Below are 21,214 nucleotides of genomic sequence, written 5' to 3' on the forward strand. Positions count from 1 at the left end.
TGCTTATGCCTCATTAGGACATAGTTCCCTGGCGGCAAATTAAAATATTGTGCCAAAGCCACAGTTTCTTTGCTATTTTAGCCCATGAAAGATTTGAATGCAGAAGAACCTTTTGTAGGATTCTCCAAGAACAGGAGAATAAAAGTCAAGTCTGAGCCAGTTCATCAACAAATAACCTCCATATCGCGTAAGGCTTGAATATATAAGCTGAAAGCAGAGTAGTCACTACCCCTAAGGAGTCCACATTCTACTAGCTGATCATTTTTTCAGTGGTTAGAGTTGTAGATTATTTTTTCATAGGGTTACTTCCTGCAGTCATGCAGATACAAGCAGAAGCACCATATGGATGGTAAAATTTCCACTGAACTCCTACCTTCATGGCTTTCTTTAACTGCTTCGCATCAAATAACGCTGGTGGAGTAATTAGGGCCACCATCAGACGTTCAAAGTTGCCAGAGAGATCACTCTTTAAATCATCTTTCAGATCCTAAAACAAATCCCCCAAAGTAAAAGATTTTTAAGGCTGGACATTTCTTGTCATGGGTTGGCCCATAGAAGAAGGGTAATATTCCCTTCACCCTTCACCCATCCACACACCCAACTCATTTGTCAGTGTTCAGTAGTAGCTGCTGCCTAACATCTTGAGGATTCCCTCCTTGATCTACATCCAACCTGGGCTCAGGAACAAAATCTCTCTCTGAAGAGAGAAAACTCTGCTTAACAGCCCTCCTACATTAGGAAGGATTTAGTTTTACTGTGTTTCTGTTTCATGTAGAAAGACTAAGACTGGGTTTTTAAATTTTTTTTCCAATTACATATAAAAACAAATTATAACTTTTTTTGTTAACATTTTGAGTTCCAAATTCCCTCCCTCCTTCCCTTCCCTCCCTTCTCCTTGAAATGGCAAGTATTTTAATATAGGTTATACATGTGCAAGGACTAAGTTGTTTGGGTTTTTTTTTGGTGGTCAAAAATATAGCACCAAAGCAATCAGGCTTTAAGTCTGACATATAAATAGTAAAGAGGAAAGTGGATCCGGTGGGTGGAGAACAATGATGTTGGTGTGTTAGCTTACTATTCTAGCTCAAATTCATTTGCATGTTAAACCAATAAATAGTCAATAGTAAACATTTATCATGTACCAGACATTGTGCTGTGTACTGGGGTTGGGAAAGAAAGAGACAAACAGGCAGAGGTGGGGGGTGAGGAGGGTTGGAGAAAGAAGACAGAGGGAGGAAGGGAGTAAAGTAAGGAGGGAGGAGGAAGGGAGGGAAGGAAGGAAAAAAAGGAAAAAAGAAAAGAAAGGAAGGAATGAAGGTGAGAAGGAAAGGAGGAAGGAAGTTCCTAACCAAAAGGAGTCCATGATGTAATAAGGGATGAAAACATATAAAAGGAAGCTGAAAAGTGTGGAAAGAGATACCCAATTCAGGAGCATGACAAAGAAGGTAGTCAGAAGGTAGTCAGTCCCCCAAGGTGGGAAATGAGGACATATCTGAGCTGTGCTCTCTCCTTAAATGGACATTTGGAGTTCATCGTTCCATTCTCCAATCAGACAGGCAGAGGGTAGAGCTAAAGTGAAGTCCCTGATGACATCTTACAGGATGCTGAAATTATCCCAATAATGAGCATGTTATGGTCCATGGAGTGGTCTGACCAAGAGTCAGACACGCCTGAACAACAAAAAGTTACCAAGCTTGGCCCCTAGAGAGGAAACGAGAAAATGTTCCTCCCTCCTTTGGTTGGAGAACTGAAGACTGATGTGTATGGAATGTTATAAACGTGGACAGAGAGACGCCAATAATGTGGTAGTTGGATGCGCTATACTATGGTGGGGCTGTTTGTTCGTTTGTTTTTAAAGGAATGCTTACTTATTAGGCTGGGAGAGGAGATCTATTCAGAACTGAATCTGATATAAAAGGGAAAGGTATTGATAAAATGTAAATCAAATACTGCCAAATAGAAATCACTATGACACACAACTATACCCAAGGAACAAAATACCTCAAAAAATAAAATATGTCAACACAGCACCCCTTTTCTGACACTTTTACTTATTTATATATTACCTTTTTCGAAAATGTGTGTCTATCAAGATTATTTTTACATACAGTTCCACAGAGGATTCTAGAGTCATCCTTCATATTTTTTATCAAAAGGGTAAAGTATCACAAGATGAAGTGATTTGTTAAATATCTCATAATTGGTAATGATGGAATAGGGAAAGGCCTCCCATCTCTGGACCTAATGTTGTTTTCCACTTCCTATCAAACCTGAGATGCAAAGTTTTCTAGGCATATTCATTCATTCCCTTCCATACAGCATACCTGATTATCTTTTTACTCACTTCCACTAATTAAGTCTTACCTTTCCAAATGCTGCACGATATTCCTTAGCAATCAACTGCCTCTGTGCATGAGATCTTGCTGTCAGAATGTGGATGAGAGTTTTCTCATCAGTTCCTAATTTTAAAAAGAAAAATAATTGGATGAAGCTTCAGCTCAAGCTTGTAAAATATCTGTCTTGAAAGCACTGATAATAATCAATGGATTATAAAGAATGCAGAAACTCGGGCACTTCAGTTTAATCTCCAAATTCTAACCAGACTATCTAGATGTTTATTTATTCAGATCTTTTTTTTTTCCATTACATAGGTACAACCAAGAAAGTCATGCTTGTATGGAGCTAAAGGAGGCATGTCCTTTCAAGTATAAGGATATAAGTCATCAGTAGGAGGAAAATAAAAGTCATCTTTATCTAATATAGAAAATAAGCTTGGCAAACAGTGTGAACAGAAATCTCTGGTCTCTTTAATATTGACAAAGGTAATATGAAATGTGGAAAATTGCTCACCAATTCCTTGGATAGCCTTCCGGATAGCTTCAGCGTCCGCCGATGGGTTAAAGCCTGGGAAATCTCTAATTGTCCCTCTGTTCCCAGTCTACAGGAGAACACATAAAAATGAAACACTCTTTTCATTCTTTCACACTCAACCTATGCTTAACTTGGATCCTTTTGATTTTTTGGACCAAAACTGTGATTTTTACCAGTGAAAGGAGCTCCTAATGAAGTATCATTGTCTAAGCAGAGCAGCATCCACTTTACTACTAATAACCTTAGAGAGTTGACTAGAGTATTGGGAGGTTAAGTAAATTGGCCAAGGTCACTCAACCAGTTTGGACAGAGATGGAACTTGAACTTAGATCTTCCTGACTCAAAAATCAATTCTCTATCCACTTTACTAGGGGTGTCAAACTCTAATAGAAATGGAAGGTACTAAAGCATACATAAGGATCCCTACTGGAAGCATATTGACTCATAACACCACATATTAACAATGTCTATATTCTATTGTATTTTTATTTTAAATCTTTTTAATTTTAAATGTTCTAAATTATATTAGATGTTTTAAATTACATTTCAATCTGGTTCCTATCGCACTGAGGAATTCTGTGGGTTTGATACCTCTGTGCTATATCATGCTGCCTCTTAAATGCCTTAACCAAAGTTCAATATTTCTTCAGAGCAATCTGGAGGATGTACCTACATGTTATCATGAGTGTCCCAGAAGTAGGAAAGCATGAATTATACATGTAATAAGAAGATTTTCATTCCCTTTCTTCTATATGTAATTGGGGTGATCAGAAGAACCTTTTTTTTGTTTTTGCAACGGATGTGGAGTATTAGCTGAGAAATACCCTTTCAAGAGCTTTGTTGACATAGTGAATTATTTGGCACAACAAACAAGTGGGAAAATGTTATGCACATATTTTAAGCACCCTCTCAAACCCTGGACTTCCAAAAATCTAGCTAGTCAGCTAGAAAAGCCTCACCCGGAGAAGAAAAACAAATTAAACATTTTAAAGTTTCTTAAAAGTATGCGGTTAATATCTGAAAAAAAGCAAGGAATTTCAAGAGGCAGAAACAAGGAAGAGGCACATTCTGGGCATGGAAACCCTGTTGTACAAAAGAGTAGAGGTGAGGGATGGATAATCGTCATGTACAGAAAACAGGTCATTGGTTTTACTACATAGTTTTATGTTATGGAGATTTTACTCACTGCATGTTTTTCTCAAAATACTCTCGTGTTTAGGCATTATTCTATAACATGTACCATTAGACTGCAGTGCTTACTTCATACTTTATGGACTTCATACTTATACAATGCTGTTGTCATCACCTAATGCATGTTACAGAAAAAAAGGACAAATGATTTTTTAAAATGTAATTTTCAAAAGTATACTGTTAATGACCAAGCTTGGCTATTAACAAGAGAGATTAGAAAATGCATATTCCTTACCTCTTTGCAGCAGTGGGAGGCTATGGGTGTTGAATACTGCATACACTCTCAGACTACATACGTTCTCTTGGTGTATAGTTTGGTTTAGCTAAAATTCTTTTCCTCTTCTTTTTAAAAAAATCATTCTTTTTGTTATAAGGAATGGCTGACCAGAGGCAGGGAGGAGGTGTATTCACAATGAAGGTGATATAAAAATACATCAATGAAATTTTTTAAAAGGAAAAATGGGATGCTAAAAAAAGTAAAACAAGTGAAAGTAAATATCCATTTGATGGATTTTCTCCATTTTTCAATCCCTCCTTCACAGTGTAGCTGTTTCTTCATTACCATAATCAGGTTTCTCTTTAAGCTGTTATGGATGTGACTTCCTTTTTATATAAGTCTCTAAAGTTGACTGTTGTCTTGTATTAACATGACTTCATTTGGTCTCTCCTCAAGCGTTTAATATCATTCCTGTGAAAGGCTATTATCTTGTCATTTCAAAGTGAATGGCGAATTAATGTTCCCACAAAGACGAAAATGAGATACTGTGTCTGCTCAGTCAATAGATTAAATTGAGCAATCTGTTTCAATACAATTTAATTGATGAAAAACCCAAACCACTCAAAATACAGACTCTTAGATACTAAGGTAATTATAATTATTCAACAACTGTCTGTCAAGGTGCTCTGAACAGAGAACAGGGAAAAGGCTGGCACTGTCAATAAAATCACTGTGGCACTCTCCCACAATGGCTTCTTATACTTTGCTACATCTCCCCTTTGATGACAATTTCCTATAATATCCCTGAGCTTGGGTGGTTAGCTTGTCCCTCCATCTTTATGACTCAGTCATTCTCTACTTACCTAACACAGAATGCTGCTTAGTACAAGGAACCAAAGCCATTGTCAGCTGCTGATATTTGAAAATTATATAAGTAATGCTTCTCATTTTTTGCCTTTTCACTTTTTTTGGCCACATACTCAACACAGTTGTGGTATATGATTGTGATGAAATAATACTGTGCTCTAAGAAATGACAAGCAGAATAGTTTCAGAAAAATATATGAAGACTTACATGAACAAAGAGAAACAGATAGTAAAATGATAATACTTAAATGTAGGTGTTTCAGACATAAACAAAAATAATATAAAAAGAAAGAAAGATAAAAATGAATAAGAAAGAAATCTTTGTGAGTAGAGTTTGAGAAAAGTTGGATATGTTGGATTTCTAGTGATTATTAAATGGGAATGAAAAGGAGAATACATATATCTTACCATTCCATAACACTTTTACAAAACTTAACACTATGTTAGGGCATAAAGGCCTCATAAACAAATTAAGAAAAACAGAAATATTAACAATACCCTGTAGTGACCATTTTACATAGGTCAATGTGGAGATAACCTCCTTTCAGTTACGTTCAATCAATCCTGGACATGAACCTGTTATTAGCCTATGGTATTACTCAATGGGGTACCATTGTTCATTCCCAAACATAACAGGAAGAGGATTCTCACTTATTTATCATCTATCAATCTTTTTTTCCTCCTTCTTGTCAAGGAAGTATTAATCTTGCCTTCGGATGATGAATCCTGTGTTTCATTAATATTATGCAGATTCTGAATAGGACACTTGCTAAATCTGTTGTAGCACATTTTATAGGTTTATGCTAAACAGCTGTGCCTGAACAAGACTAAAGGATTTGTTACTATTGCCTTCTTCTATTAGTTCATTCCAGTCTCCAGATTCATGCTAAAGGCTTTCATTTCCTTTCCTGGATGTACAGTAAGAAATTTATGCTTACTGAGTCCAACTGATATTTAGATAAATTTTGCTATTTTCTTGAAAATTTCACACCAATATTCATTACAGATATATTCTTTCTGTTTTGACTCTCCCTGTTTTAGATAACGACTATATTTATAACACAGAAAGTATTTTGTAGAATTCCTTCTTTTCCTAGTTTTGCAAACAGTTTATTCAAATTAATTTTTCTTTGATATTTTAATATCATTGGGGACAAATTTCACAAGACAGAGAACTACAGAGCATTCTTCAGTGGAGTTATATAGCTTAATTTTATCTTTGTACATCAAGTGATTAATAGGATATTTTGTTTTGATTTCTTCTTTAATGTGGAAGTCACATTTAGTTCTATGTAGAGAAATGTCAATGGATTTAAGACTAAGATCATAGTAGACTTAAGGCAGAACCACAATGTATTTAAATTGTCTTTGTGAGAAGGTATTTTATATGAATTTTTGTATTGGTGGTGTGTTTTAAATAGAGAATGGTTTTCCAGAGGAAAAGTGAAGTGGTGACAATGGTAGCAGCTACGTATGTAGGACTTCAAGGTGTGTAGAGTGCTTTACATATGCCAACTCAAATTTCTTGGCAACAAGCATGGAAAGTAGGTGCTATTGTTATCCTCATTTTACAGATGAGCAAACTGAGGACATACAGCTCAAGTTAGGGAATATTTGAGGCAGAATTTGAATTCAGGTCTTCCTGATTCTAAGACCTACTTTATCAAAGTAAACAAAGAATATGCCTAAGGAAAAAGCATCCAATACCTAACATCAATTCTAAATGTTCTTTTTTCTAAACTTTATCCCTAAAACTTGTGAGACAGGTACTAGCCTCATTGCACAGGGGGGGAAACTGAGGTTTACAAAAGTTAAGTCACTTTCTCTTGGTAAAATAATGACAGAAGCAGGACTTTAATGCAGATGTGCCTGACCCCTAAATCTAGCACTGTACCCATCAATCACTCTATCTGCACTGCCACTCAGAATGAACAAAAATCATTCCTTAGAGTTACAGAATCAAAGAACTAGAAGGATGTTAGAGACAAAAGGGACCTTAATGATCAACAAATCCAAATGATCAACAAGTCCAATGTCTCATTCCCATTTTGTTGATGAAGAAAATGAGGCTTGGGAAAGTTAAATAAGTAAATGAAACACTAGATGTACCCTCACTCCCACTTCAGAGTTCTGTCCACCATACCATCGTGGTTGCAGAATGTTTGGAACATTTGCAAAAACATGACAAAAAAAATTTTTCATGGTAAAAGAACGCCTCTTAGTTTTTGCCTCTGGATGCTTTTAGCACTCCTTGAAAACAACAACAAAACCAAATCCAACCAACAAATCATGAATTCCTTTCTGGCTGAGGAGGAAGGAGAGTTAAATAATGAACTCATTGTTTTTGGAATGTTGACTAACAAAGGCAAACAAAGCCTTTTGCACTGCTGGCTTCTCTCTTGCTCGCTGTCATGCCTGGTCTCTGAGCCAGCTTTTAGTTTCTATTTACTGCAGAATCAGTTCCTGGATAGTACATTCCTGAGATCACCACATTCTCATGCAATGACCTAAGTTAGTACTGTTTCCAGAAACAATCATCAAAAACAATCATGTTTGGGTAGAACTCCACCTTCTTTAGACAGGAACTCTCCATACTCTGGGTTACACACATGCTCTAGGGAGAAAAGTGAATTTGGAGTCAACCCTCCCCCACCCCGAAAAGAAAAACTAAGGGATGCATGAGAGTATGAGTTAAGTCTCTTTTTCTTCTTGCAAATATAGCTTCTCTTTCCCCTCCACCCATTTCTAAATTATCTTTTTTGATTAAAAAAAATCATCTTTGTGACGAAAAGCACATTCTTAGGCAGATGAGATGAAAGTTCAGGTAAGAGCGTCTGTGGGGTAGTGGAAAGATAGCAGGACTTGAAATCTGAGGACCAGCATTTGAATACTGTTCTTTCGACTTGAAATTATTGTAACTTGGGCAAGTCACTTTGTCAACAAAAGGATGGGGTGAAACAATTTTCCAGCACAAGACAACTTAGAAGGGGAACAGGAAAGGTCTGTACCATTAGGGTGAGAGTAGAGCATGGTTCAGCATAGTGAGCACATGGGCAAGCCAGTGCAGGCAGTGGGGTGACTAAATTAGTAGCAATAACTTCTGGAGTTCTCAGCCTGCAGATGATAAGGGGACCAGACAACTGGTCAGAAGAGATTACAAGGGACACTTTGCTGGCATTGGGTACAGGACTCTGTTGCATTGCCATATAGAGATCACATATCTGTGTAGCAGTCCAAAGGGTGAGAAGGAGCATTAGCACACTAGAGTCTGTGACCAAAAGGGAGTCAGGATCCTGGTCACAGTTCCAGGGCATAAAAGAGTGATTATGGTCACTCACAGACCAGGGCACAGGCCAAGAGAGCAGTGACAACGACTCTCCTTAGGTCATATTTATCACCTTGAAAGAACTGAAATCTTATAGGTCCCCAGAAGTAGTTCTAAGCATGAAAAACCTGAAACTTGGAACAGTGCCTCCTTCATTCCAGGAACAGAGCCCAACTTTAACATAATGTTAAAAGTCAAAAAATGGGTTGGAAAACTGAACAAAGATGGGAAAAAAAAATTGACCATAGAAAGTTATTATGGTGATAGGGAAGATCAAAATTCAAACTCAGGAGAGGACAACAATATTAAAATGGCTACAAGTAAAGCATCAAAGAAAAACGTAAATTGGTCTCAGGCTCAAAAATAATTCCTAGAAGGGATCAAAAAGGATTTTCAAGATCAAATAAGAGAGGTGGAATAAAAAATGGGGGAATAAAAGAAATGACAGTAATACAAGAAAATCACAACAAAAAGGTCAACAGCTTGATAAAGGAGGCACAAAAATGGAAAAAGATATACAAAAATTCACTGAAAAAAGAAATCCTTAAAAAGTATAATTGGCCAAATGGAAAAAAGAAACTACAAAAGTACAGTGAAGAAAATATTCCTTCAGGAAATGGGGTATAAAAATCTATCTTGCTCTACAAAAAAAGAGAGAAGATGGGGATACGGGAAGGGAGGGGGTGTGACAGAAAGGAGGGTAGATTGGGGGAAGGAGTACTCAGAATGCATGGTGTTTGGGGGTAGGGGAGGGGAGAGATGGGGAGAAAATTTGAAACTCAAAATCTTGTGGAAATGAATGTTGAAAACTAAAAATAAATAAATTGGGGGAAAAATTTAAAAAAGAAAAAAGAAAATAATTCCTTAAAAATTAGAATTAACAATTGAAAATGATGAACTTTATGAGAAATCAAGAAACAAACAAAATTAAAAGAAAAAAATAATAAAAGAAAATGTGAAATATCTCATCAGAAAAACAATTGACCTGGAAAATAGATCTTAGAGAGATAATTTAAGAATTATTGGACTACCAGAAATCCATGATAAAAAAAGGAGTCTGGATATCATCTTTCAAGAAATTATCAAGGAAAACTGCCTCAACATTCTAGAACCAGAGGGTTAAATAGAAATTGAAAGAATCAGTGGATCACCATCAGAAAGAAATCCCAAAGTGAAAACTCCCAGGAATATTATAGCAAAATTCCAGAGTTCCCAGATCAAGGAGAAAATACTGCAGGTAACCAGAAAGAAACAATTCATATTGGAAGACATATAGTTTGTAATAAGATGGGGGACTTTACAATGGATCTGATCCGTAGAGAACTTGCGTAGAGGCAAAGCACTTCCTCCAAGAGAATGTTATTTTTCCATGGATAATACGCTGTCTCAGGAGAAAGGAAATCAGTGTTCTTGTGGGCAATCAAAATCTAGAAGTGAGTGAGCACTGATCCAAAGAGGAAACTGCATGACAAATGCAAAAGAGAAGGAGCGTGGGGCTCACATATCACCTTTAAATGAAGTTTCTCCTCATTCCCAGTAGCTACTAGTTCCTTTCCAACTTTTCTAATTATCCTGTATTTATGAATTTATCTTGTAGAAATTTTGTATAAACTTCAGTTGTCTCCCTTGATAAAATGTAAGATGCTTGAAGGCAAGGATTATTTTCATTTTTTGGTCTATCTCTCTAGCTCCTCGTGCTTAGCCACAGATACTTAATAACTACTTGCTAATTGATTAAGTTAGAGTGGGGTTTAATTAAAGAATTGATTATATGATTATATGTGTGTGTGTTCATCCTTCATTGCTGAAGAAGACCATGCCATCAGAGAAATGATGACATGACTTGCACTTGACCTTTCTGAGGAACAGCTGTACAAGTCACAAGCCTCACTTCTCCTCTAGAGTCATCTGAATCCAATGACCAGATATTCATCAGGATGACTGGGAATAACCCAGGATGAGGCAGTTAGGGTTAAGTGATTTGCCCAAGGTCACACAGCCAATGAGTGTCAAGTGTCTGAGGTGAGATTTGAACTCAGGTCTTCCTGACTCCTGCACTGGTGCTCTATCTACTGTACCACCTAGCTGCCCCTGAGACTTATAAAGATAGTTTTGAAAGTAACATGTTGAACTCAATATAGACTTTAAAAGAAAAGCAAGCATTACACATCAGGAAGATTTGTAGGTCGTAGACAGGTGGCAAAGCGGATAGAGTATTGGTCCTGGAGTCAGGAAGACCTGAATTCCAATCTGGCCTCAGACACTTACTAGCTGTGTGACCCAGGGCAAGTCACTTAACCCAAGTTGCCCTTCTCCTCCCACCCCAAACCAAAAAAAAAAAAAAAAAAAAAAGAGAGAGAGATTTCCATAATTATGAACACATCTCTGTTGTACTACATATTGGGAAATAATCATTCTAGGTGACATTTGTTAAATTCAAAATTTTTAAGATGAGGAAAAAAAGAGTCAGAGCTTAAAAGGAGTTGACTGGGAGGGGTAGAGAGGGAATCTCTATGATAGATAATAAAGGTCATTCCCCAATAAATATGGGGTCAAAGGATATAAACAAAGAGTTCTCAAACAAAGAATGGCAAACTATTAACAACCATATAAAACAACGTTCCAAGTCATTAATAAGAGAACGCTGCCTGAGGATTCATTTTATACCCAGTAAAATGACAAGAATAAGAAACAAAAAAATTTCATCCAATTTAGAAGGGTTGTGGAAAGGTGAACATAGTGATATACAGTTGGTAAAGCTGTGAAATGGAACTACCATTCAGGAAAGTAATTTGGAATGATACAAAGAAAGTGACTAAAATATTTGAGCTTTTTTGACCAAGAGAGTACAGTGCTACGAAATACACAAGGAGGTTTAGGGATAAAAAATAAAGGCCTCATATACAATAGTACTTTTTATGGTAACAAAGAACTGAAAACAAAGTAAATGATCATTAATTAGCGAATGCTAAAAAAAATTGCGCTATATGAACTTAATGGAGTATTTCCATGGTGTGAGAAGCAATATAAAAGAAGTATGGAACTGATCCAAAGGGAAATAAGCACAATTAGGAGAACAATATATACAATGACTAGAAAATGTAATGGACAGAATAGTAACAAAGCAGTTAAAACTAAATGTTTCAAAATAATATATATTGAAGCAGTTGATCACCAAAGAAAAGCTAAGAGAAGCATCTCCTCATAATTGTTTGCAAAAATGAAAGACAATGGATGTGAACATTGCATACTGAAGATTTTTTTTTGATATGCTGGTTAGTTTTGCTGAACTTAAATTTCATTATCGTAAGAGGTGGCTTCTGGAAGGGAGAGAGAAGTGGGATATGATGGATAATATAAAGACAAAACGACATCCATTTTTAAAGAGTTAAGCCTTGAATAGTAAGTAATATATCCTTAAAAACCTATTTTCCAAATGAAAGATTCACAATGCATTTCAATCGACTGAATAACTTATGTGTGATTTTAACTATTATCTGTGAAATACCTCTTACCATACAGGAATGTAAATCTACAGACTTCAACTAAAAAAAAAGTAGCCAAATAATATGTAAAAATGACAGACAATCTGAATGTCAAACAGGTTTTTACCCTTTTATATTCTCTTATTTGGGAAATTACAATAGATATGTATGTAACAATATGTGTATGTAAAATAATATGTGACAACATACACTCACACATAGAGGGTTTTTTTAAAAACAAATATACTTTTCAAAGAAAATCTAATATTATATTCAAAGAAAATTATATACTGTATTTAGTATGATTTCAGTAATTAAATAATGAAATTACTGAATTATAATTATATAATATCATGTTATATAATATATAACAATTAATTATTTAATTAGAGCAGGATGGTTTGAATTCAACTTTGGTATATGTTCTATGGGTTGCTAACATCTCTGTTGTGTCTGGAATCCATAACATCTGGAAAGAAGGTTTATAGTTATTGCTGCGAAGTGAACATTTCAGTACTTAATTGTTTCCAAACTATAACTAAGCAAAATTATTCATATAAAGTCTGATCAAACATAGCGAGTCTCATTAGGAACTTCCCTAGAATGAGAGTATTTGGAATACGTCAGGGGCAAGAAATTGAGAAGAGAATTGGCAGCACTCTGACAGTGCTGAATGTGCAAGAATGGGGTCAAGAAGCAACCTGGGTCTGCTCAGCTCATGTCTACAAGAGTGGGCTGCCTAAATAACTCCTTCATCATTGCCAAAGCACAAATGAGGAAGTCAGCATCCTTCCAATACTGAGAAACTGAAAATCAAAAAGGCTCCAAGTGGGATTGGGCAGAGCTGATCGGAGAAGTTGGAAATGCTGTGGTTCTATATTCTGGAAATTTGGGGATAGTGGCCCCGAAAACTGTCCTTCAGTTCGATCATGAATTCTGGCTCTCCCAGAACTCCAATGACTGGACATAATGGAAAAGGGCAGGGATTGGTCCACTTTTATCTTTGTATGCCCAACACCAAGTACAACTGCCTGGCACATCATAGGCACTTAACAAATGGTCTTCATTGTCCAAGGTTACACTCGCAGTAAGTTGCAAAGCTGGGATTTGAACTCAGGTCCTATAACAATGAATCTAGCTTTCTTTAAGTCCCTTTACCTCTCAAAGCCTCGATTTCTCCAATCATAAAATAGGGATACATGTACTACCTGCCTTACAATGATATCGTGAGGAATATGTTTTGCAAAACCTTGAAATACAATAGAAGCAGGTCAGGTGATCATAGTATCCTAGAGCCATTAGACTATAGACTTCCATTGGAGCTGGAAGAGACCTTGGAAACCATTGCATCCACCTCTTTCATTTTACAGAGGAGGAAACTAAGGATTTGAGAGCTTTTATGTGACTTGCCCTGGATTACACAGCTGGTAGCATGATGAGGGCAGCTTGGGCTCACATGGGGTAGCCTTCCATTGATCTAGACAGGCACCAACCCAAAGAGTGACGAATTCATTTGAATCATCCCTGCAAAGCCTCCTCTGTCACTCCCATATCCTGCAAGCATCTTCCCATCCCCTGCTTCATAGCCATCTGGAACATTTTCCCTGGATTTGAAGTCCAATTCTTCCTCAGCTTCCTGTTAAGTACCCTTTGTGTACTGGCCAAGCTTTACTTTTTCTTAATATTTACTCAAAGAAGAAACACTACTTGTTTGTACACCAGCCAGGAAGCTGCAACCATCCTGATAAGGAAGATCCTGATCAAAATGAGAAAAATGCTCATATTAGTTGGACCACAAAAAAGCAAAGTCCCTGTAAGACAGTAAATTATACAGAACTTTCAGCCTTGGGGTAAAATTTACTAGAACCCAAAGGGAACATATACTGTGTGCATATGCCTATAAGATATCATAACATAAGTCAATGTTTATTCATGTTTTTGTTTCAGCTAAGCAACTGGGGTTAAGTGACTTGCCCAGGGTCACAAGGTGTCTAAGGACTCAGGTCCTCCTGACTCCCATTGCTCTATCCACTGTGCCACCAAGCAGCCCCTATATATGAATTTAAAATATGGACAGAAGGCAGTTAGGTGGTGTAGTGCATAGACCTCTAGTTCTGGATTCAGGAGGACCTAAGTTCAAATCCAGCTTCAGACAATTCCTAGCTGTTTGACCCTGGGCAAGTCATTTAACCCTTTTTGCCTCAACTTCCTCATCTGTCAAATGAGTTGGAGAAGGAAATGGCAAACCACTTCAGCATCTCTGTCAAGAAAACCCCAAATGGAGTCACAGAAAGTCGGAAACAACAGAAAACAACTGAACAAGAACAAAATGAACAGAAGGGCAGCTGCAGGTAGGACAAATGGATAAAGTTGAATATCCCAGACAAAGCTCAGCTAGGGAAATGGGCAAAGGTCTCTCACCTTATTTTCCTAGCAAGAATTCTTGTTAAGAGCCACTATTCTAAAAGACCATGGAGGTGGTAAGAACTGAGAAACCCTAGATGTTCCTGTCCCCAATCTCTCTCCCACCAGATATCCCATCCTTTTCCTTGACCTGAAATTTCTCCCATCAAGGTCATTACTCCAAGTTACACAGCAAAAAGTAGGGCCTTTTTTTTCTAAAATATCATTGGCAATGTATATATGTGTTATCACGACTTTAGACAGATAAAGCATCCTTCTTTTCCAATCCTACTTTTAATACAGTAGTTTCTATGTCTGTCTCTCACCAGCTTCATCTTTCCCCTTCCCTTAGTGCACCACCTCTCACTTGGACAAGAGGCTCCTAACTGGTCTCAAGTATCTCCCTTCTCCAAACCAGCTTCTACTTGGCTCACTAAATGATCTCCCTAAAACTCAGATCTGACCATGCCATGCTGTTCCTCAAAAATCTCCACTGGCTCATATTGGATCATACATTTAAAACTTAGATGTCATCTAGTGACCAGATTCTAACTCTAGCCCTCCATTTTACAGATGGTTTCACCCAAAGCCCAGAAGGTGCTAAGAAGTGGTGGGACCAGGTTTTAAGGCTAGGTCTTCTTACTCCAAACAGTCTTTCCATTTCATTGTAGTGCTCCTCTGTTTATTTCCCCAAGGATAAAATACAAAATCCTTAGCCTAGCATTGTAAATCCTTTACAATCTGGCTCCTCTCTTTCCGGTAATTTTGTATTACTCTCCTTCAAACACTGCCCATTCCAGTTGAACTTATCTATTTGCTGTTCTCCATACATTTCAGGATATCTCCCACCTTTGTGCTTTTGCCCAAGTGGTCCCTCATATCCTAGGATGTACTGTCTTCCCACCTCCGCCTCATAGATTCTCTGGCTCCTCTTAAAGTACAGCTCAGCGATTTGGAACTATGCCCAAAGGGCTATAAAACTGTGCATACCCTTTGATCCAGCAACACTACTTCTTGGTCGGTAACCCAAAGAGATAATAAAAAAGGGGAAAGGACCCACATGTACAAAAATATTTATAGGAGCTCTTTTTGTGGTGGCAAAGAATTGAAAATTGAGGGAATTCCCATCAGTTGGGGAATGGATAAACAAGTTGTGGTATATGAATGTGATGAATATTATTGTTCTATAAGAAATGAGAAGTAGGTGGATTGCAAAAAAACCTGGAAAGACTTGCACGAATTGATGTTGAGAGAAGTGAGCACAACCAGGAGAACACTGTACACAGAAACAGTGACTTTGGCCAATTACCAATTTTGATTGACTTAGCTTTTCTCAGCAATGCAAAGATCTAAGACAATTCCAAAAGATGGAAAATGCTATCCACATCTATGGAGTGAACTATGAAGAAAGAATTGTGGAGTCCATGCAGATTGAAGCATACTATTCTCCTTTTTTCCTTTCATTGTGATTCTTCTTTCACAACCTGACTAATGTGGAAATACATTTAATATGATTGTACATGTATAGCCTATATCAAATTGTAGGTAGTCTTGGGGTATGGGGAGGAGAAAGAAGGGGAAAAATTTAAAACTCAAAATCTTATAAAAGTGAATGTTGAAAGCTAAAAATAATAATCAAAAATTGCAAACAAAAAAATAAAGTACAGCTCAGGTACCATCTCCTACCTGAAACATTTCCTTAGCTGTTCAATAATTAACTCTCTCTTTCTCTAGAGAAATACATTTAATCACGAGAATTAGAAACAATTTTGCTTGTGTTTGACCACTATACAGGTGCAAACACAAGGAAAATGGTGAAGGTGACAAAGTTTGCTATGCTCCCTCCCCTGAACCTTACCAACTCTAGCTTCATGGGGGTGAGGGTGGGGAGGGCAGAATCCAAAAATAAAGCTTGACATGTGAGACCTTATTCTCAACATTCTAATTCAAAATAATAATTAGTAATCCACGTTTACATACTGCTTTCAGGTTTATCAAGTGCTGATCTTGAAGTACATAGTACCAATGTTATTATCACCATTTTATAGATAAGGAAACTGAGGCACAGGGGAGTTAAGTGACTTGCTCATGGTCAAATAGATCTCCAGATTCTAAGTCCAGTGCTTTGTACATTAGAGACTTAAAGTAAAACCAATATTCCCTTACAATTGCTCCCTTCCTGTTCCCCTTCTTTTCCAATGTCTCATCCTCTAAAGTTTTCTCTCCCCCTTGGCTTCTCTGTCTATCCTGCTACCTTAAAAAAAAAAAAGCAATAACAAAACTAACCCCACTTTCTGCAGTTTCTCTAACCCATTTAATCCCTTTCTTCTATTTCTTTCTCCGTAGACGAAAGGCAGAAATAAATGAAAATATGGGTACTATGTAGCAAAAAGCCTGTGGAACTGAGTAAGCACTTGCTTAATAAATGTTAATTAACTTGAATTTCTGAGTCATTCCTGTTTTCATCCTGAATGGTTCATCTTATAGAGTGGGTTTTTTTCCCTTTTTGTCTCGAAAATTACTCTCTTTGTGAGCTCTTGGTGTGTGGTTAGCTTTCTTTGAAATACTTTTGATTTATTATTCCAAAGGGGCTTCCTTACAGACATCCCAGTTGTTTTTGATCTGGATGGGCAAGGGTAGAAAGAAGGCTCAGAAAAAAAGGGATGCTTCGGCCGAAGATCTCAGAAAATCTAAGTTATGAAGGCAGCTTTGGTCTTTACTCACCCACACTGATGCCATGATATTCCACTTTCACTTTAAGCTGAGGACTGGCCCACCTATGAAAAATGGGAAATTCAATAAATTGTATATAATTGCTATAACTCCAAGGTGGATTAATCCCTACACCAACTTGTTTCTCTTTATCCACCCCCCCCCCCCATAATCAGAAGACAAAATGAATGGATTTTTTTCAGAAAACTAAAGAAAACATTTAATGGAAATATGAAATTGTTGATATATTTTTTCATTCCACAAAAGTATTTATTGCATAACTGCCCCATGCACAGAAGATAAAGAAGATATAGTCTGAGGACTTTGCAGATTTTCCTTCTTCTATACAATTCAATTAAATGATGCCAAGCCCTGACTTTCCTTTCCATAGGTCAGACCAAATCGTGTCATATGGTCTGCTTAGGCCACAGCTGTCTTCTCTTTGACTCCTTTGGGGCCTAACCAAGAGTTTTCTGATTTGATTCAGAAACCTCCATTAATAATTCTTATGGTACAATAGGAATGTTTTCTCCCTCGATGTCTTATTCTGTGACATAGCTTAAAAAAGTCAGATTTTTCAGTAGAAGGATGCCCCATACTGAATCTCACTAAGCTTTTTACCATGCTAACAAAGAGCACAATTCCTGAAAAGAATCCAAGGCATATTTCCCTTGAGGATCCATTACTTAAATACACTTACTGGGTCATTTTCAAATCTGGTTGAGATATTAAAATACTTTCTTTCTGGTCCAGGAACTATTTTTAACATCCAATGACATTTAATCGTGCCCTTCCTGCCCCTGCCCTTCACCCCAGAAGTTAACAGAAAATATCACTACAAATTCTTTGCGTAAAATACGTTTTGAATTGGAAGTTTAAAAAGAATTTTAGTCTAATGCTAATCATACACTGGGCAGTGGAAAGAGCACTAGTCCTAGAGTCAGGAAGACTCCTCATCCTCAGTTCAAATATGACCTCAGACACTAACTTTAATGTGACTTTACCCTGTTTGCCCCAGTTTCCTTATCTATAAAATGAGCTGCTAGAGAAGAAAATGGCAAACCACCCCAGCATCTTTGCCAAGAAAATCCCATATGGGGTCAAGAATAGTTGGACATGACTGAAAAATGACTCAATACTTGGTTTTTAAAGGCCTTCATAACCTGCACCTCCCACTTTCTGGTCTTACTGAGCTAGAACATTACTGAATTAGTTCAGGTAATAGAACCTGAACTCAAATCTAGCAGTAGGAATGGAAAAGATGATGGATATAGGAAATATTAAAGAAATAGGACTGATAGAACTTGATGACATTACATATAAGAGATGAGTATGAAAAAGTCAGAGGAGACACTGAGGCTGTTACGACAAATCACTAGAAGAAGGGTGATGCCATTAGTGGAAATCAAAAACCCTAGAGGAGAAATAGGTTTAGGGAATGACAGTGCTTAGTATGGGACAGCTGAGTTTGAGCCACAAATGAGATGTCCAGGAGGCAGCTAAAAATTTGGGTTTATAGCTCGGAAGAGAGGTAGAGATAATGGGAGTCATTCACACAGCTATGATCCCTGAAGCTGATAAAATGAGTGAGATGATCAAGGGAGAGAGATAAGATGGCATGCTTACATGTAGAGAGGCAAGAAGCCAGTCAAGATTACTACAAAGAGATAAGAGAACAATGAGATAATGTAGGTGGTGGAAGGAATGGAAGAAGGCAGGGATGGAGACAGAGGAAGGGCCAGAGAAGTGTGAAAAGCATCAATGGAATGTGGTGTCATGAAAGCCAGAAGGAGAGATAAAGTAGAGGAAGAAAAAAAAAAAATCTACCTTTTTTTTTTTTTTTTTTTTTTTTTTTGGAGACAGGGCTCCTTGACTCATCCAGGCTGGAAATTCAGCAGCCATTCACTGGTCCTATCCGAGGACTCATTGGTATGGAAACTTTGACCTGCTCCATTTCCAACCTGGATCGGTTTGCCCGTCCTCTGGCAACCTGGTGGTTCCCAGCTGTAGACTGGTGCAGACAACCAATTGACTTTAGCCCTACTATGTCCCAAACTCAAGTCATCCACCATTCTTAGTCTCCCCCAGAAGCAAGGATTCAGGCATATACCATGACAATGACCAGGCTACTTTCGGGTACTACTTTTCTACTTTGGGTAGTAGAGCTGAGGGAAAGCTTTTTTTAGGGTAGACTAAGAAGATAGTAGAGAGACTGCAGATTAAAAAAAGAAAAATTGACCAGACAGGTCCTTGATAAAGACATGGAAGAGGATGGGATCAAGGGCCCAAGGAAAGAGATTATTAGATTTGGTAAAAAAAAAAACAAAAAACACCTGTTTAGCAGTCACTGGTGAAAATATAAAAGTTTTCAACTCTTAGGTCAAGTGCTAGATTTGAAGACTTCAAATTTCAGCTCTGACACCATCTGTGAGACACTGGACAAAGTCACTTAAAAAAAACCAACCTGTCTGGGTCTGTTTTCCCACCCCCACCGTAAAATAAGAGAATTGGCTTAGATGACCCCTAAGCCCAATCCCCTCATTACCTAGCATAGTGGCTGTATATAGTAGGCATTTCATAAATGTTGATCCTCATCACCTAGAATACTGACAGTACACAGTAGGCATTTCATAAATGCTGAACCAATGCACAAGTGGATAAATAAACCACATCAAAATCCATTGAAACCATAGGCTTATCTTGCAAGATTTACTGTCTGAATTATTATTATCAATTCAGAACTAAAGATTTAGAGTCTTGTGAACAATTCTAAGTCAGTAAAGATCGAATAAATGTTTTTAAGTGGGAGTGGTTAAATATTCGGATTTGGTAAGCTCATGAACAGGCAATGCTAAGTAATGCTAAAATAAATGTGCTTTTACTTCCTCCTCCACCCCTATTTCACAACCTGCCTGGGTCAGAAAAGGCGGTTTTGTGCAAGGCTTTAGTTTTTTCTTGTTCTATTTTATCACACTCCCTCCCTCTGCAGTCTGGCTTTCCCAGTAGTGATGAAATGGACTAGGAGGGGCAGGCAGCGGCTCAGAGAAGGCTTCTCTCCCATTTCCTGTTGTGATCTCATGGGCAGTGGTTGCTTTCTATGGCATCCCTTGAGGCCGCCTTTTCCAGGCTGCAGTGGAATGCGAAGGGAGGTTGGACCTCGCCCTGTTCAGTTCCGTTGCTCTCCAGGATCCGGCTCCAAGGCTCTCCTACAGTCCCCCAAACGTCACCAACTGCGGTCAATTACCCTGATTCTCAAAGTTACAAATAACACCGTAATTCACAGGCAAAGGGGAGGCGGCTGATTTTTCGGCACCTTTTTTTTTTTTAAAGCAAATTTCTCCAAGGAAAAAGGTCTCATCTCCCAATTTCCACTCACAGTACCCCACCCCCCCTCTTTTTTCTTTCGTCTACACGGACGGTTCCTCTCCACTTAAGCATGCACATCTATCCTTTAGCTGTGTGGGGTGTGCGAGGTGACCAGTTTGCAGTCTTTCTAAAGGAAAAGAATTCTACTATTCCCTGATGCTCCTCTTACCGCGGGACCACCTCGGAGCCCCCCCCTCCATTTTCCTTCCTTCCCACCCCCACCCCATAGATCCCCTAGAACTCCCATACTGGCTGGACAGAGGCGGTGTCCCAACCCAGGCTCCCAGGTAAGAAGGGAAAGTCAGAGATCTGGAGCTCCAGGGGCACCAATAGCAGCCCTGGCCGGGGTACCCCGCTTCTCCAAGGCCCCCGCTTACCTTTCAAAGCGTCCACGGGGCTCAGGAAGCCCTAGCAGGGACTTGCGGGCGTGGAGGAGACAGAAGCAGAGACCAACAGGCTGGGAGGCAGCCTTGGTCAGTCCCCTGTGGCCAGCGCCCCTCCCCTTCCGCGAGTCAGTCCCCCTCAGGCTCCACCTGCTTGGGCCAAGAACCTGTGCCTCTCCCATCCTGCCCGTCGTGGCCCTGCCCAGCCCCTCCTCGGCTTTCCTGCCCTGCCCTACCTTCTGACTCCGGCCACTCTGATGTGCCTTGATGTGCCTTTCCTCTGGACCTCTCCTCAGGACTCTTCGTTAAGCTAACATTGTGCACCTTTTCAATCAATGTAGTAAGTAATCAGACCTCAGGCATTAATTAAGCACCTGCTGCATGCTAGATGCTGC

General features: G+C 38.4%; 1 protein-coding gene across 2 annotated transcripts in view; it reads right to left on the minus strand.

Annotated features, from left to right (window-relative positions):
• The window catches only part of ANXA3 (annexin A3), a 40,068-nt gene extending 19,081 nt beyond the window's left edge, over positions 1-20,987 (minus strand). Inside the window, exons 1-5 of one of the 2 annotated variants that reach the window (XM_072623585.1) lie at positions 20,814-20,987; positions 17,083-17,135; positions 2,851-2,938; positions 2,365-2,459; positions 374-487 (exon numbers count right to left, since the gene is read on the minus strand). In XM_072623585.1, the coding sequence (XP_072479686.1) occupies positions 374-487; positions 2,365-2,459; positions 2,851-2,938; positions 17,083-17,097 (312 nt within the window). In that variant the 5' untranslated portion in view covers positions 17,098-17,135; positions 20,814-20,987. The remainder of the gene's footprint in view (positions 1-373; positions 488-2,364; positions 2,460-2,850; positions 2,939-17,082; positions 17,136-20,813) is intronic. The other variant, XM_072623586.1, reaches the window with a different exon arrangement.
• Positions 20,988-21,214: the final 227 nt, after the last annotated feature.

Source organism: Notamacropus eugenii, chromosome 7 (assembly GCF_028372415.1).
Source record: "Notamacropus eugenii isolate mMacEug1 chromosome 7, mMacEug1.pri_v2, whole genome shotgun sequence".
NCBI lineage: Eukaryota > Metazoa > Chordata > Mammalia > Diprotodontia > Macropodidae > Notamacropus > Notamacropus eugenii.